The sequence below is a fragment of the Zosterops lateralis genome, assembly GCF_965231275.1.
Source record: "Zosterops lateralis genome assembly, chromosome: 28".
NCBI lineage: Eukaryota > Metazoa > Chordata > Aves > Passeriformes > Zosteropidae > Zosterops > Zosterops lateralis.
In genome coordinates this window covers 5,554,839-5,570,087 of record NC_139788.1, presented here as the reverse complement: position 1 = coordinate 5,570,087, position 15,249 = coordinate 5,554,839, and the positions used below count along the sequence as shown (strand labels likewise).

The 15,249-nt window shown below is 62.6% G+C and overlaps 3 protein-coding genes across 7 annotated transcripts; 2 read left to right on the top strand and 1 right to left on the bottom strand.

The window, feature by feature from the left end:
• The first annotated feature begins 425 nt into the window (after positions 1-425).
• Positions 426-2,752, top strand: PITHD1 (PITH domain containing 1). Of its 2 annotated transcripts, XM_083879650.1 has the most exons (6): positions 426-665; positions 1,348-1,391; positions 1,524-1,601; positions 1,784-1,888; positions 2,264-2,372; positions 2,459-2,752. In XM_083879650.1, the coding sequence occupies exons 1-6, from the start codon at positions 483-485 to the stop codon at positions 2,558-2,560; spliced, it is 621 nt and encodes a 206-aa protein (XP_083735776.1). In that variant the 5' UTR covers positions 426-482; the 3' UTR covers positions 2,561-2,752. The 2 variants fall into 2 exon arrangements, with proteins under 2 accessions (XP_083735776.1, XP_083735777.1); XM_083879651.1 differs by lacking the exon at positions 1,784-1,888.
• A 254-nt stretch (positions 2,753-3,006) lies between these two features.
• LYPLA2 (lysophospholipase 2) lies at positions 3,007-10,914 on the top strand. Of its 2 annotated transcripts, XM_083879387.1 has the most exons (11): positions 3,009-3,064; positions 3,836-4,054; positions 5,247-5,350; positions 6,167-6,198; positions 6,835-6,900; positions 7,233-7,280; positions 7,452-7,522; positions 7,752-7,825; positions 7,941-8,042; positions 8,173-8,349; positions 8,946-10,914. In XM_083879387.1, the coding sequence occupies exons 3-11, from the start codon at positions 5,273-5,275 to the stop codon at positions 8,994-8,996; spliced, it is 699 nt and encodes a 232-aa protein (XP_083735513.1). In that variant the 5' UTR covers positions 3,009-3,064; positions 3,836-4,054; positions 5,247-5,272; the 3' UTR covers positions 8,997-10,914. The 2 variants fall into 2 exon arrangements, with proteins under 2 accessions (XP_083735512.1, XP_083735513.1); XM_083879386.1 differs by lacking the exon at positions 3,836-4,054 and having other exon boundaries at positions 3,007-3,064.
• Positions 10,915-11,993: 1,079 nt separating this feature from the next.
• GALE (UDP-galactose-4-epimerase) lies at positions 11,994-14,846 on the bottom strand. Of its 3 annotated transcripts, none has more exons than XM_083879382.1 (11): positions 14,789-14,846; positions 13,945-14,071; positions 13,759-13,874; positions 13,466-13,579; positions 13,178-13,354; positions 12,980-13,093; positions 12,842-12,908; positions 12,671-12,756; positions 12,482-12,559; positions 12,235-12,349; positions 11,994-12,157 (listed from the first exon to the last, which is right to left on the bottom strand). In XM_083879382.1, exons 2-11 carry the CDS (start codon positions 14,063-14,065, stop codon positions 12,102-12,104), a joined length of 1,044 nt encoding a protein of 347 aa, XP_083735508.1. In that variant the 5' UTR covers positions 14,066-14,071; positions 14,789-14,846; the 3' UTR covers positions 11,994-12,101. The 3 variants fall into 3 exon arrangements, with proteins under 3 accessions (XP_083735508.1, XP_083735509.1, XP_083735510.1); XM_083879383.1 differs by lacking the exon at positions 14,789-14,846 and adding an exon at positions 14,654-14,774; XM_083879384.1 differs by lacking the exon at positions 14,789-14,846 and adding an exon at positions 14,199-14,214.
• Between the last annotated feature and the right edge of the window lie 403 nt (positions 14,847-15,249).

Here is a 15,249-nt window from a genome sequence, read left to right as displayed (position 1 = left end):
CTCCTCGGAGGGTGATGCTCCGGTATCCCACTCCGCTATCCCGCCCGGTATCCCGGCGGGGCTGCTGCTCCTGTTCCTGCGCTGCTTGGAACAATCCCCCCGGAGAATACGCACGGAGCCTTTGCGGGGAAAGCAGCAGCTTCGCGATTCCCCGGGTGGGGCGGGGCGGGCCCACCGGGAACCCTCCCCGAGAGCAGCGGGCGGGCGGCGGGCTCCGCACGTGCAGCGGCAGACCACGCCCATATAGGCGCGACTAAAAGACAACGGACCTATCACCGGGTTGTGTGGGCGTGGCTACGAAAGCATGGGCCTGCCCAATTACTATATGGTGTGACGTCAGGGAGATGGGCGTGCCATGTGGGAATTGTGGGCGTGGTTTATCTGACACCGGGGCGTGCCCTGCGGCATTGTGGGCGTGTCCTCGGTGCCGTGTGGGCGTGTCTCGCCGTCGCGCATGCGCGCTGGGCGGTACCGGCGCGGCCATGGCGCACGGGCACGGGCCCGGCCGGTGCCGCTGCTGCGGGGAGGAGGCGGCGGAGCGCGGCGCGGCCTGGGGGCTGTACCTGCGCATCGACCGGCAGCGCCTGCAGTGCCTCAACGAGCGCTGCGAGGGCTCCGGAGCCACCGTGTTCCGCCCCTGGGAGGAGCGCAGGGACCGCTCTCAGGTGAGGCCGGGAGCGGCGGGGGGGGCAGCAGGGCGGGGAGGGGGTCCTGCACCTCGGCTCGGTCCTAGCGAGGCACAGCTGGAGGGCGGACTCCGGGCCTGGGGTTCTCAGGAGAGGAGAAGGAGCTGCTGAAGGGGGTCCAGTGGAGGCCACAGAGATGACTCTGGGGTCTTGAGCATCTCCCTCATGAGGGCAGACTGCGGGAGCTGGGCCTGGTTATTCTGGAGAAGGGAAGGCTGAGAGGGGATCCCATCAATCCATAAAATATCTCCAAGGGATGTCAGAGGATGGTGCCAGGCCTCTGTTCAGGGAGATGAGGAGCAGTGGTCATAAAATAAACCACGAGTTCCACCTCAACATGAGGAAGAACTACTTTCCACGAGAGTGGCAGAGCCCTGGAACAGCTACCCAGGGGGAGCTGGAGTCTCCCTTTGTGGGGACAACCCAGACCCACCCGGACATGTTCCCATGTCACCTGCTCCAGGTGACCTTTCCACCCTCTGGATGATCTCCAGAGCCCCTTCCAATTCTAAATATCCTGGGATTCTGTGAGCAAGGTACTGCAGGTCCCCCTGAACCCCACTGGAGTGACCCCTCCAGCTGTCCCCACACTCCCCCCTCTGCCCCCTGTGCTCTCCCACCACCTCCTGCACACCCCTGACCTGCTCTTCTCTCTCCCCAGTTTGTGGAGAGCGATGATGACGAGGAGCTGCTCTTCAACATCCCGTGAGTTCTGTCCCTGAGTGCCTCTGGCACTGTCCTGGCTGCTGGCAGGGCTTGTTCCTCACCTGGGAATGTGGCACTGGGGCTGACTGGGACGGGACAAAGGTGACAATTCTGCTCTGTGTGCCTGGGCAGGTTCACGGGCAGCGTGAAGTTGAAAGGAGTCATTGTGATGGGCGAGGATGATGAGACACACCCGGCTGAGATGAGGCTGTGAGTAAAACCAGCTTCCACTTCCTCAGAGGGGCTGCCTGCTCTGGGGGGAGCTGGTGGCTTTGTGAGAACACCAAATAAATCCATTATTTTGTTGAGAAGAACCTGGGCAGTGTAAATGGATGGAATCCAATTAGCTGACCTGTTGTTAATAACTCCCTGGGTTCTCCTTGTCCTGCCAGGTTCAGGAACATTCCTCACATGTCCTTTGATGACACAGCCAAGGAACCAGAGCAGACCTTCAGCCTGAGCCGGGATCCCTTGGGAGAGCTGGAGTATCCCACCAAGTATGAGACAGAGCCTGGGGTATGAGGGCTGCTCCTGCCTGGCACAGGAACTCTGTCCAGCCTTCCAGATTTAGGGAAGAGTCAGCACAGGGCAGTGCCTCAAAACTGCCCTCAGGAGGATTTGCCTCCTCAGCTCTTTCCTGCCCTCTGTCCTGTCCTTCCCAGAGCCTGGGGCTGCTGTGTTGGTACCCCAGGGATTTTCAGGGTGCAGAATCATCCTGGTGTCCTGTCCTCAGCTCATGGCTGACCCACAGGTGTGAGGGAAACTCCCCTTGCTGCCAAGTCTGACTGGGATCAGGGGGAGCTGCAGGTGGTTTGGGAGCCTGGGGAGGTGGTGGAGTAGCAGCTGTGTTCTCAGGATGTGTTTTCTTTCAGAATTGCCCGTTTCTCCAACGTTTACCACCTCTCCATGCACTTCCCAAAGAACTTCGGGGCAGAGACAACCAAGATTTTTTACATAGGCTTGAAAGGGGAGTGGACAGAGGTGAGTGAGAGCAGAGTGGAACCCAGAGTGTAGAAAGGGCTGGAATCCTGCTTTCCCTGGATTTAAAACATTCCATCTCCACCCAGGCTCATCGCCACGAAGTCACCATCTGCAACTACGAAGCCTCGGCGAACCCAGCTGACCACAAGTTGGAACAAATCACCCCTCAGACTCACTTCATCTCCTAACGGGGCTGCCGCGAGCCTGCCCGGGGCAGGAACGGCTTCCCGAGGCGCCGGAGCAGCTCCATGTTTGTGGGACAGACACGGCGGTGCGGGGTGAGGCGGCCCCGAGGGCGGCGGGGCCGCCCGGAGGCATCGCCGAGCCGTGTGCGGGGCCGGTACCGGCTGTGACTGACAATAAACACGCTGCGGTGCAGAGCTGAGCGCTGTCCCTGAGTCGCGGCCCTTCCGTTTCCGCGGGTAGCACCGGCGGGGAGCCAGGATCCGTCTTTATAACCGAGCCACCGGGGGCAGGGCACTGTGGGAAGAGCTGGGCCGGGACCTGTCACCGATAACCCACTCGGGGCCGCTCCCTCCGCGTGTTCCGAGCGCGATCCAGTGCCCGTTTCCACCATGGCCGGCCCGTCGCGCCCGGCGCTCCCCTACGTCACTTCCGCCGCGCTGGCGGAAGTTCCTGTGGGACGCGTCGGGGGGAGCCGCGAGGAGCGCGCGCGCCGGGCCGCGGGAGAGGTGCGGGGAGGGAGGGGGGGCGGCACGTACCACCGGGGCGCGGGAGGGGGTGCGCCACCGGGCAGCGGCGGCGCGGCGGGGGGATGTACCACTGTTGCGGGCGGGGGGAGTTCCGTGAGGGCCGCGGGGGGGGTGCGGGGCGGTGGGCCCTTCCCGCGGTTTGACCGGGGATTAACGGGGAGAGGAGCGGTGGCGAGGCCGGGGGGCCGCGGTGCTGGCTCGGCGGTAACGGGGCCGTGTCTTTCCGGCCCCTGGAGATCCCCGTGAGCCCTCAGGACTCGCAGCCTGCAGGGACCTCCCTCAAAGCCCCGGTTTTGGCGGAAAACCGGCGTTCCCGGCCCTGAGGGTGCCGCCTCCATCCGTTTCCAGGCGGGGTTTCTCCATCCCTCCGCTGGATTCCGCTCCCTGCGGGGCTGCGGGCCCGGGGGAGAGGCTGAGGCACGGTAATTAATGCTAATTAATGAGTGATGAACGCGTCTACCCCGGCCCGGTGTCGCTGTGGGGTCGGCGGGGGCTGCGACAGCTCCAAATCGCACCCAAATTCCTCTCTCGGCTCTGTGTTTGCGCTTTTACACCCACACAGGCACATCTGAGGGGCTCCCATTGTGTTCCCTCCAGCAGCTGGGCAGGAACATCCCGGACAATTCCCGGCTCTGACCACCCCAAGCCCTGCTTTCCCTGGAGCTTCCCCGACAAAGGGCACATCCCCATCCCATCCCCTGCCAAGGGAAGATGCTGTTATTCCTGGCTCTCTCTGTCTCTCCCCGGCAGGGTTTTTGGCAGGTGCGGTGTCTCCTGGCCGGTTGTTTTGCCCCTGGAGTACACACGAGCACGTGGGCCGCGTGTCTGTGTCAGATCCGGGAGCTGCTTGTTGCTTCCCGGTGTTTTTATTTGAGTGGGGAAGCCGCTGACGAGCAGTCAGTCAGTCGGTGGAACGAGTCGGGCAGGTCTTGGCCGGGCTGGGAGACACACCAGGCTGTTTTCTCGTGGGTAAGGATGGCTGCTGGCGTGCCGGGGGGTTTGGGAGGGTTTGGGTGATCCTGTGTCGCCCTGACCCGCTGGGGGTGGTGCTGCTGTGGGAGGTGAAGCTGGAGCAGAGTGTGGAGGATGAGGAAAGGCCTCCCGAGGGGCAGCTCTGGTCTCTGTGACAAGAACAGGACCTTAGGAGCTGTGCCTGGGGAGGTTTAGGTTGGATTTAGGGAAAGGTTTTTCCCTCAGAGGATGCTGGGCACTGCCCAGGCTCTCCAGGGAATGGGCACAGCCCTGAGGCTGCCAGAGCTCCAGGAGTGTTTGGACAGCGCTCCAGGGATGCCCAGGGTGGGATTGTTGGGGGGTCTGGTAGGGCCAGAGACTGGACTGGATGATCCTTCATCCCTTTCAGCTCGGGATATTCTGTGACTGTGCTCCAGAGGCTGATCCTGTTCCTGGGGGATAATGGCAGTGCCCTAAACATGCTCTGATCTAATTAGTGCTGGTGGGTCAGCAGGGTCAGGACAGCCTGGTGGGGAGCTGGAGCTGTGATTTGTGATGTAGTGGGAACAAACACCGTGGACTCTTGTGGCTGAAGGCATCGTGGGTGCTGTGAGCTTGGTGGGATCTGGGAGGTGACAGGACAGCAGTGCTGACCCTGCCTGCTGTCCTGAGGAGGCACAAGGGTGTCATCCATCACTGAGGGGACTCAGACCAGCTCCCAGTGCTCTGGTTCATCCTAAATAGCCCCATATAACAGGGCTGGACCTTTATTGGTGCAGCAGAGCCTGTGCTGCTGCATGCCAAGGGTTTCCTGCTTCCCAGTCAGAGCAGATGTGGGTCAGGCTCCTGCACAGCTCCAGGAAGGAATCAGGGGGTGAAGGGGTGCAGGAATGAAGGGATGCTGAGACTGTGCTGCCCAGCCACCCTCTGCCCACACCAGTGCAACCACAGGAATAACTTTGGCTCTGAGGTGTAATTTCCAGGCTAATTTTAACTCTTCCAGCACCCCACGCAGGGAGCATTGGCTGCTCCTGGACTCTCCAGCGCTGCCAAGCCACAGTGTGAGGTGTCCTAAAGGCTTCAACATCCAAGCCTTCTTCACCTGCTCTTTAATTTTCCCCCAAAACAGCTGCTCCTCTGGATGAAGCAGCTGCTGAAGGGGAGCGGTGAGAGGTTTGTTTTCCTGCCTCACCTCCCGTGTGTCCCGCAGGTGCCAGTGTCGACCCCTCTCGGTGTATGTGTGGTAACAACATGTCTGTCCCCCTCCTCGCCGACGCTGTCACCGTGTCAGGGGCAGAGCGGGAGACCGCCGCGGTAAGGGCTGCACCCTCCTTCCCTCCCTCCTTCCTTCCCTTCCCTGCTGCTCCCCCTGGAAAACAGCTGGAGCTCCAGCATGGGGGAGGCAGGGCCAGCCAGGGCTCTGTGCCTGTCCTTGGGCTGGGCTGTTTGCTCCAGAGTGAGAACTCAGCTTGTCAAAGCAGTGGGAGTGGGGGATGATCGGGCTGTTTAAGCTTTTAAAAGCAAATCTCCCAAAGGAACCCCCCTCAGTCCTTCCCTGGGGTCTGCTGGCTGCCTTCCCTCTGCTCCCCAAGGCTTAGGGATTGCTGGAGCTGGAGATTAAAAGCCTGTGAAGGTGGATTTGTGAGTCCTTGGTGATACAGGGAAGGAATTCCTCCCTGGGAGGGTGGGTAGGCCCTGGCACAGGCTGCCCAGAGAGGCTGTGGGTGCTCTTGGATCCCTGGAAGGTTGGATGGGTGGATGGGCTTTGGAGCAGCCTGGGATAATGGAAGGTGTCCCTGCCCGTGGCAGGGGTAACACTGGATGAGCTTTAAGATCCTTCCAGCCCATTCTGGGGTTCAGGCTGGGCCTCTGCTCTGGTGCCACTCCTGGTGGGATGACCTGACACTCCTTGTCCCTCTGCTGTGCCGAGGAGTTGAGACCTGCCCGTGGCAGCTGAGGCAGGATGACACCAAATCCCTGACCCACCCATCCGCCGTGCTCCAAGCTAAATTGAGCCTCTTCGAGTTGGTGACTAAGTGTCCATTTGCCACCTCCCTGCCAGCCCAGCCCAGCCCTGCCCCCCCCAGACTCTCTCAGACCAGCTAATTCCTTTCCTTCTCTTTTTAACAGGTCATTTTCCTACATGGCCTTGGAGACACGGGGTGAGTGTCCCTGGAGCTGGCTCCAGCTGTGGTGTGTGATTTGCCAAATGCAGATCCCGACCTTTTGCTGCTGCTGCTTTCCCTGGGGGCATCTCCTGGGGATTTGTGTGGGGCTTTGGGCTGGGGTCTGCAGCCATTCCTGCACCAGCCTCACAGGGAATGGCAGGGAATGGCAGGGAATTGCTGCTGGCAGCTGTCTGCTGTTGAATATTTATGATCCCGGCAGCCTGGCAGCCCCCCACCCCCCGCGGGTGGATTTTGTGCTGCCTTCAGGGATTGCTGAGAAGCACTGCAGCTTTTCCAGGCTTTGGCAGGGCTGGCAGCTGGGCTGGGCCTGCACGAGGGCATCTCTGTTGTGCAAGGCCACCTCAGAATCCCCATGGTGGTGACAAAGGGCTCCTCCCTGTCCGGGAGATTCCCACATCCCTGTCTGGGAAAATCCCACCTCCTTGTCCTCCCTGCCTGCAGCTTTGGGGCTTTGTGTGCTCCCCTCAGACGGGATCAGTGCTGGGGAGGCTTCACAGAGGGTTCAGGCTGATGGGGTGGGTGAAATAACCTCAGGGGAGGGGTTAGGGGGCAGCAGCCTTGAGAAAATGGCTCGGACGAGCCTCAGACTCTCCTCCTATCCCTCCCCAGGCACAGCTGGGCTGATGCTCTCTCCTCCATCCGCCTCCCCTATGTGAAGTACATCTGCCCTCACGCGTAAGTGCTGCCCTGGGGGGATTCCTGGGGGGTTCTGGGGCTGCCAGGGCTCCTGGGGGAGGGCAGGGGGTGACCTGAGGCCAGCAGGGCTGCCCAGCCAGACTGGCTCTGCTGCTGTGGTCAGTTCCTGCTGCAGGCAGAGCTGAGCACCACCAGAGGCTCTTTTCTTTCCTCTCCTGTCTTGTTTATCCCTGGTGGCTGCAGGGAAAGGCACTGGAGCTCCCTGTGCATTCCCTGGTGAGGCAGGAGGGGGCTCAGCTGGAAGGGGAGAGGTGTCAGTCTTCCTGCTGCCCTCAGACTTGAGCTAAAGCACTCAAAATGTCCCTCCACAGGCCCCGGATCCCGGTGACCCTCAACATGAAGATGGTCATGCCCTCCTGGTCAGTGCTTCAGGGGACAGGGCTGGGTGGGACCCTTTTGGGGAGTGAGAGGGATGGGGGACAAAACCCACTGCCCTGTGGGGGCCAGGAAGGGCAGAGCACACCCAGCTCCTGCCTCTCCACACTTGGGATGCTGGGAGAGGTTTTGGCTGACCCCGCTGCTTCCCCCAGGTTTGACCTGATGGGATTGACTCCAGATGCACCCGAGGATGAAGCTGGGATTAAGAAAGCTGCAGAAAACAGTAAGGAGCTCTGTAAGAGGAGGGGGAAGTGGTGAGCTGCTGTGTGCCTCTCCCTCGCTGGGACTGGAGCAGGTGTCTTGTTCCACCTCTCCTTTGTTTGTGCTGTCCTGTGATCCCAGCAAACCTTTCCCCTGGGATCTCTGGATCTCAGGGTGCACCCTGAGGTGCTGTGCGGTGCTTTTCAGCCCCTTTCCCCTTCCACTGACCCATTTCTCCCCTCTGCTTCCAGTTAAAGCAATCATTGAGCATGAGATGAAGAATGGGATCCCCCCCAACCGCATCATCCTGGGGGGCTTCTCACAGGTGAGCATCAGCACCCCAATTCCTCCACCAGCTGCCACAGGGAGGGGTGTGAGCTGGGCCTGGGTATGTCCCTGCATCCCCCATGGCCCTGATTCCACATTTTCCCCCGCTGCAGGGTGGTGCCCTGTCGCTGTACACTGCTCTCACCTGCCAGCACCAGCTGGCCGGGATCGTGGCGCTCAGCTGCTGGCTCCCGCTCCACAAGGCCTTCCCACAGGTACCCCACGGCACGGGGGGCTTCTCCCACTGCAGCTCCCCACCTTTCCAGCAGCTCTCCCTCACAGGGGGGAGCTGCTGGGTTATGTGTTGGGGACACCTGCCCCACTGTTGTCCCCTCCTGGTGGCAGGCGGCGAACAACGGCGTGAACAAGGACATCGCCATCCTGCAGTGCCACGGGGAGCTGGATCCCATGATCCCCGTGCGCTTCGGGGCCCTCACGGCAGAGAAGCTCAAGTCTGTGGTCACCCCCACCAAGGTGCAGTTCAAAACCTACCCCGGAGTGATGCACAGTTCCTGTCCTCAGGTCAGTGCTGGGCTGCAGGGAGGGGATGGCATCCCCTGGGTGGTGATCAGTGATGGGACCCACGGGAGTGGGACCCTCCCCTGCCACGGGGCCCAGGGCAGCGGCTGTGGAGCAGCTCTGCCCTCACCCCCTCTTCCCCTGGGCTGAGCCCCTGCCCGGGGCTGATCATGGGAGCTGTGTATGGGGAGGAGGTTTGGGATGGATTTCAGGGAAAGGCTCTTCCCCCAGAGGGTGCTGGGCACTGCCCAGGCTCCCCAGGGAAAGGGCACCCTGAGGCTGCCGGAGCTCCTGGAGTGTTTGGACAGCACTCTAGGGGTGCCCAGGGTGGGATTGTTGGGTCTGTGCAGGGCTGGGGTGGAATGATCCTCGTGGGTCTCTTCCCTCTGGGATCTTTTGGGACCAGCCCCAGCACCGTAGGTCAGGCAGGGTGGGGAACACAGGAGATATATTTGATACATTTGTTGTCGACTTGCTCCGGGAGGCTGCAGAGCCCCATCCCGACCTGTGGGGAGGCTGCGGAGCCCTCATGCCCCATTCCCGGGGCACAGCGCGGCCTTTGGGGAGCCCTGCAGTGACGGGCTGTGCGCTCCCGGCAGGAGATGATGGCGGTGAAGGAGTTCATCGAGAAGCTGCTGCCCCGGATCTGAGCGGAGCCCCTGGGGACTGTCGCAGGGGGGAGGAGGGTGCCGATGTCACCGCCGCCCGTCTGTCCCTGTGACCCGCCCGCCGCCGACGGAAGCCACGGCCCCCCCAGCGCACCTCCCGCCGCACCCCCCGTGCCCGGCCCTCGCACCGCGTCCCCTCCGCCCGGGGTGCCCGGCTCTCCCGCTGCTCCCGGAGCCCACGGCGGAGCTGGCTAAGGCGAGTCTGGGAGTGGCCTTTTCTCTCCTGCTCCGGCTCCGAGCGCTTCCCGGGGGTGGTCACCGTCCCCTCGGCGCGGGTGAGGTTTTCCTGTTGGGTTTGGGGTTTTTGTACCAGTATTAGGGGCGGGACGTGCCCGGCTGCGGTGGGAGGAGCGGGGCGGGGCTGGGGCACCCCCGGGGCTCGGAGCTCTGCCCTCGGTGGCCGCTCTCGGCCTCCGCTCAGGCGACTCACGGGTTTTCAGTCAGAGCTCAGGAACCCGGGACTCCCCTGCGGACGCCTCCAGGCGCCGGGGCGGGCTCTGCCCTGGGCTGGCACCGCCAAAGGCTGCCCGGGGCCGGCGGGGAGGGTCAGTGCAGCTCCCGCACCTCCCGCACGGCCCCGCCTGTCACACACGCACACTCCCCTCAGCCATCGGCCTGGGGCAGCTCTGCCCTTCTGAGATAATCACCTCCTTCCTCCTGCTCCTCCTCCTCCTCTTGTTGTTTTTACAATCTCCATCTCCTCCTCTGCCCCGCGGGGCTCCCAGAGGCATCTCCCCCCACCCAGCCCAGCTCTGCACCCTCGGAGCCCCCAAGCTTCGTTTACACTCACGGAGCCACTGGCCCCGTCTTTAATGTCTTCTCTTGCTGCTACTTGTCCTTCCCTTTGGACTTGGGCTGGCTCGGGGAGGGGGAGGTGAGGTGGGGTCCCTGAACCCCGGGTTTGGCTCCTGGTGCAGCTGGAAGGAGCAGCTTTGCTCCCAGCCATCATCTCACCAGCATCTGAGCCCCGGGTGCTGCTGTGCCCCATCCTCTGCTCCCCGGGACTGGGGGCTCTTCCCCCTCCATGTACAATCACCAGTGTCCCTCACCTGTGGCTTGTCCCCTCCTGAGTGCTGGCTGGCATCCTGCTGGGGTCCTGAATGTCTCCTCTGGGGGGGCTCCTGGTTGACCTTCCCCTCCCACAGGGCCCAGGGCAGTGGCTGTGGAGCAGCTCTGCCCTCACCTCCTCTTCCCCTGGGCTGAGCCCCTGCCCAGGGCTGATCATGGCTTTTAAAACATCCCCACGTTCCCCTGGCCCCAGGGCTGGCCCTGCTCCTCCCCTGCCCTTGCCCCAGGGAGCCCTGGGGGCTGCCCTGGGGGGCTCTGGGGGGGCTCAGCCCCAGCAGTTCTGCTCCAGCCCTGCCCTTCCTGCCCGGGCTGTGCAAAGCAATAACCACCCTCTGGAGAGTGGATCGTGGGGCCCACCCTGGGCATGGGGTTTTAGTTTTTGCCCCTTTTAGGAAGTCTGAAAGCAGCAGAGCTGCTGCTGGCACAGGGGGCAGCCCGGCTCTGCCCCTCCCCTGGGCTCTGCCCTGCCCTGGGCTCAGCCCTGCTGGCTCTTCTATGCTGTGTTTTAATGCTGCTGTGCCCCTACTCCCCACGCTCGGCTGGGGGCCATGAGAGGGTGGCTGGGGTGGGATGGCAGCTCCTTGGGGTCACCAGGGGCTGGCAGGGGTGGGAGTGCAGCTCCCTGGGGGAACCAAGGGCTGGTGATGGACAGACTGACCTGTTTGACTGTGAACTGGAACCGTGTGTGATGGGGGGGCCCGGGACCATCCCTGGGGGCCCTGTGGGACCCCTCTGCAGAGCATTCCTGCTCACTCCCTGCCCGAGCAGTGCCGGGAACCCAGGAGGGAGAACAGCTTCTCTCCATTCCTCAATACAGCTTTGGGATTTTTTTCTTTTGAGTGTTTTGGGTTTTTTTCTTCTTGTTTTTTTTTTTTTTTTTTTTTTTTTCCTCTCTCTTGTCTTCCTTGTACATGTTTGGGGGTTTTTTTGTGTGTGTGTGTGCGTTCCACAGAGAATCAAGGTGAAATAAATCCTCAACCTATCCCGGAGCTGAGCTGGCGTCATCCCTGGCCAGGCAGGACAAGAGATTTGGGGGTGGAGTGGGGTTGGCACGAGGCCCCAGGGTGCCATTTTTAAGGGCAGCAGCTCTGGCTGAGGGGAAGCAGAACAAAGCTGCCACTTAGAAAGTAGGAAAGTTTATTTTAAAAACAAATCAAAAGCTCAATTCATAATTTAGGAGCATAAGTTATTCATTCAGCTGACAGCACACGGGGCCAACTGCATCATCCCTGCCCAGAGGAGCCCTGGGAGCTGCCAGGAATAAATAGGAGCAGTGTGGGACAGGGGGGCAGAGCTGGCTCCTGGGCAACCTTTGGCAATGGGGTTTGGGGAGTGGCTGCCACGGGAGGCCAAAGCAGGCACTGAGGGGGGCTGTGGGCAGCCAGGCCAGGCTGGCTCAGCCCTGGGCAGGGGTTCCTCTGGCTCAGCTACAGAGGGGAGAGATGAGATTTGGTCCCCAAAACCATGCTGGGGGCAGGGAAAAGGGGGGTGGAGGAAGCCCTGGGCTGGGGAAATGAGCCATGGTGGCCTTGGAATGTCACTGGTCCCTGTGGGAAGTTCCTGGTGGCCTCTCTGTGCCAGGGCAGGGGCAGAGGTGCCTTGGGCTCCCCCTGAGCCCATAAGGCAGTGAGGGAACAGGGGCTGTGCTGCAGTGTGGGCTCAGCAGGACTCAGATGTCCCAGTGCTGCATGCCCAGGGCACAAGGAGGGCCCAGGAGCTCCTGCTCCCAGCCTGGGCTGGCTGCAGCCCCTGGGCATTCCCATGAGGGGTTCAATGCCCAGGGTGCCAAACCAGGCCCTGGCTCCATTCTCTGTTCATTGTGGTTCTTCTCTGTGAGATGCAAAGACCTGGGGGGTGAGGATGAGGAGTGGGGAGGCTGAGGGTGCTCCAGCCTTCCTGCCCCGTGCCAGAGGCAGGAGGGGGAGCTGGAACTGCTCTCCCAGGATGGTGACAGCCCTCGGGGAAGGAGGCAGGGCTGGTTCAGAGCAGCCCTGGACCCAGCCAGCCCTGGGCCACAGCTCAGTTCTTGCTGAAGCCCGTGGGGTTCTGCAGCTGCCACCTCCACAGGTCCTCACCTGGAACAGGGAGAAGGGAGGTGAGAGAGGACAGGGGGCTGGCAGTGCCCGCTGTGCCAGGGAGCGGATGCCCTTACACATCTTGTCCAGGCCAAAGGCAGCTTTCCAGCCCAGCTCCCTCTCAGCCAGCGCGGGGTCAGCGTAGCAGGAGGCCACATCTCCCTCCCTCCGGGCTGTGATCCGGTATTTGATCTGCAGGGAGAGCAGCACCATGGGCACTGGGGCTCCCAGAGGGGCTGAGGGATCCCAGGCTGCTGTGGGGGATCAGGGGGTCCTATGGGGGCAGCTGCCTCTGTGCCTGTGAGCCTGCAGCTCTGCCCTTACCTCTCTCCCTGAGGCTTTCTCCATGGCGTGGACCATCTGCAGCACAGAGTAGCCGGTGCCTGTGCCCAGGTTGTAGATCTGGCAGGAGGATGAAGGACAGGGATCAAGGGGAGAAGGGCTAGACCCCTCTTTAGCCCCTGTTGGGACCCCAAAACTCCCCCAGGGCTGGCAGCACCCCGAGGTTGGTACCTTGCAGCCACAGTTCTCCTTGAGCTTCTTCAGAGCAGCGATGTGACCCTTGGCCAGATCCACAACGTGGATGTAATCCCTGACCCCTGTGGGGAGGCAGAGGGTGAGGGCAGGGCCTGGGGTGCAGCCAGGGGTTTGGGAATCCCAAATTCCACCCATCCCATGACGCACCTGTTCCATCGTCTGTCTTGTAGTCGTTCCCGAAGACGCTCAGGAATTCCCGGCGTCCCACTGCCACCTGCACAGAGGGACAGCCCCATCACCCTGTGTCCCCTCCCCGTGAACCCCCGAGGGCTGTAGGGCTGGTACCTGAGCCACGTAGGGCATGAGGTTATTGGGGATCCCCTGAGGATCCTCTCCGATCATCCCCGACTCGTGGGCGCCAATGGGGTTGAAGTAGCGCAGGAGGACGGCGTTCCAGTCCTGGGGACACAGGGACAGAGCTGCCCTGTCACCCCTGTGGGGACATACCTGGGCTGCAGCCCCACACCTGGGGTGGCTCCTCACCCTCTCTGCTTTGCACAGATCCCGGATCATCTCCTCGATGAAGAACTTGGATTTGCCATAGGGGTTGGTGCAGCCCCCGACCGGGTGGTTCTCGTCCAGGGGGAGGTACTTGGGGTCCCCGTAGACAGTGGCAGAGCTGCTGAACACGATGTTCCTCACGCCGTGGGCCTTCATGGTCTGGGAGAGGCAGTGGGCAGCACTGATCCAGCTCTGTGCCCTGTGTCAGCCCTCCACAGGGCCCAGGGAGAGCAGAGGGAACAGCACAGGATCACTGCTGGCTCCTCTCACCTCCAGCAGCTGGATGGTCCCAGTGAGGTTCACTCTGTAATATTCCAGAGGCTTCTGCACTGACTCCCCCACGGCCTTCAGCCCCGCAAAGTGCATCACGGCCGAGAATTGGTGCTGCAGGGGGCAAAGGGCGTCAGGAACCAGCCAGAATTCCCCCAGCAGCTCTGTTCAGCCAGCCCGGGGGGCTCCATGGCCCACGGCAGTGGGGCACTGCCTTTCCTCCCAGCTCCCCTGCCTCCCACCCCTGCCAGGAACCCCAGGAGCTCCCCAGGGCACTGCAGCTCCTCCCTCACCTTCCTGAAGAGCTCCTGCAGCGCGGCCTCGTCCGTGATGTCGAGCTCCTGGAAGAGCACGGGCCGGTGCACGATCTCCTGCACCCTCCGGAGGCTCTCGGGGAGCTCCTCGGAGCCTGGGGGACGGAGGGCAGTGAGGGATGGCTGCCCCCGGGCACAGCCCGGGCCGGGATGGGCTCCCCGTACCTCGGATGGCGTTGTGGAAGTTGTCGATGACCACGGGGACGTAGCCCGCCTGCAGCAGCTCCAGCACGCAGTGGCTGCCGATGTAGCCGGCGCCGCCCGTCACCAGGATCTTCTCTGCCATGGTTCCCTGCGGGGAGAAAAGCCCCAAACCCTTCAGCTCCGGGGCGGGCACAGCCCGGCACTGTCACGTCAGCACGGGCACAGGTGGGGCCCGGAGGGACGGGCGGGGCAGGGCCGGACACTCCCGGTCACACCTCCCGGATCCCGGAGACAAGCTCAGGTTCTTCCTGTTAAACCCAGCCGAGGTCCTGGCTGCGCCCATAGCCCTCAGGGCGGGAGTTCTCACTATTAATTGTGACTAATTAATTCAATGGAGTGGTCTCCGCAAGTGTGGCAGCTCTGCCCTTCGCCCATTCCCCGCTTTTCCCGCAGTTCCTCCCTTCCCAGTGCCGGCCCCGCTCCAGCCTCCCCTCAGGAAGGCTTTGGGACCGCAGAGCGCCCGGGACCGGCGGCTCCGTCCCGGGAACGGGCGGGAGCGGGGGGAAGGACCCGACCCGGGCCCCCCAAACCGCCCCATCCCGGGGCTGGGGGGAAACAGCACCTGGGCCAGGTGGGAGAGCGCGGGGAAGGCAAAAATAACGCGGATTTCAGGAGGGGAGCGGGGACAGGGCCGGGAGGGACCGGAGGAGTCCCGGGAGACAGAACGTACCCCGTGGACTGTAATGAAAACCTCCCCAAGCCCCGGGGGTTTGGGCTCTCCCTACCAAAGGAACTAGGGCAGGGCAGCACATCCCTCCCCTGCCGGTTCCCCCCCGGTTCCCCCCCGGTTCCCCCGGTCTCTCACGCGCCGCTGCCGCCGCTCCCGCTCAGCCCCGCGAGGGGCGCGGCCCCTTTAAGGCCGGGCCTTGGCCCCGCCCCCGGCGCCACGCGCGCGGCTCCTCCATGGAAACGTGTCAGGGCTACGGGGCGGCGACGGGGACAAAACACCCATGGGTGAACGCGGCCATTGGTGGGCGCGGGAGGGGGCGGAGCCAAGGCGGGGAGCCCGGGGCCGCAGCGCCCCCTGGCGGCCGGAGGAGGCCGTTGCCCCCAACCCCCCAATTTAGTGCCCAATTCCACCTCATTTCTGCCCCGTTTATTAGTGAAGGTTTGGTAATTGTTTCAGTTTATTGAAGTCATGTGGAAAGCCGGCGCAGCCAGCCTCAAACCAGCCCTGCCCCCCGAAAGGACAGAGTTCCTGCTCTCATCTCCAGTCTCACAAATAAACTGTGGAATAAATTATTTTAATTAGCAGGCTTGGGGGTG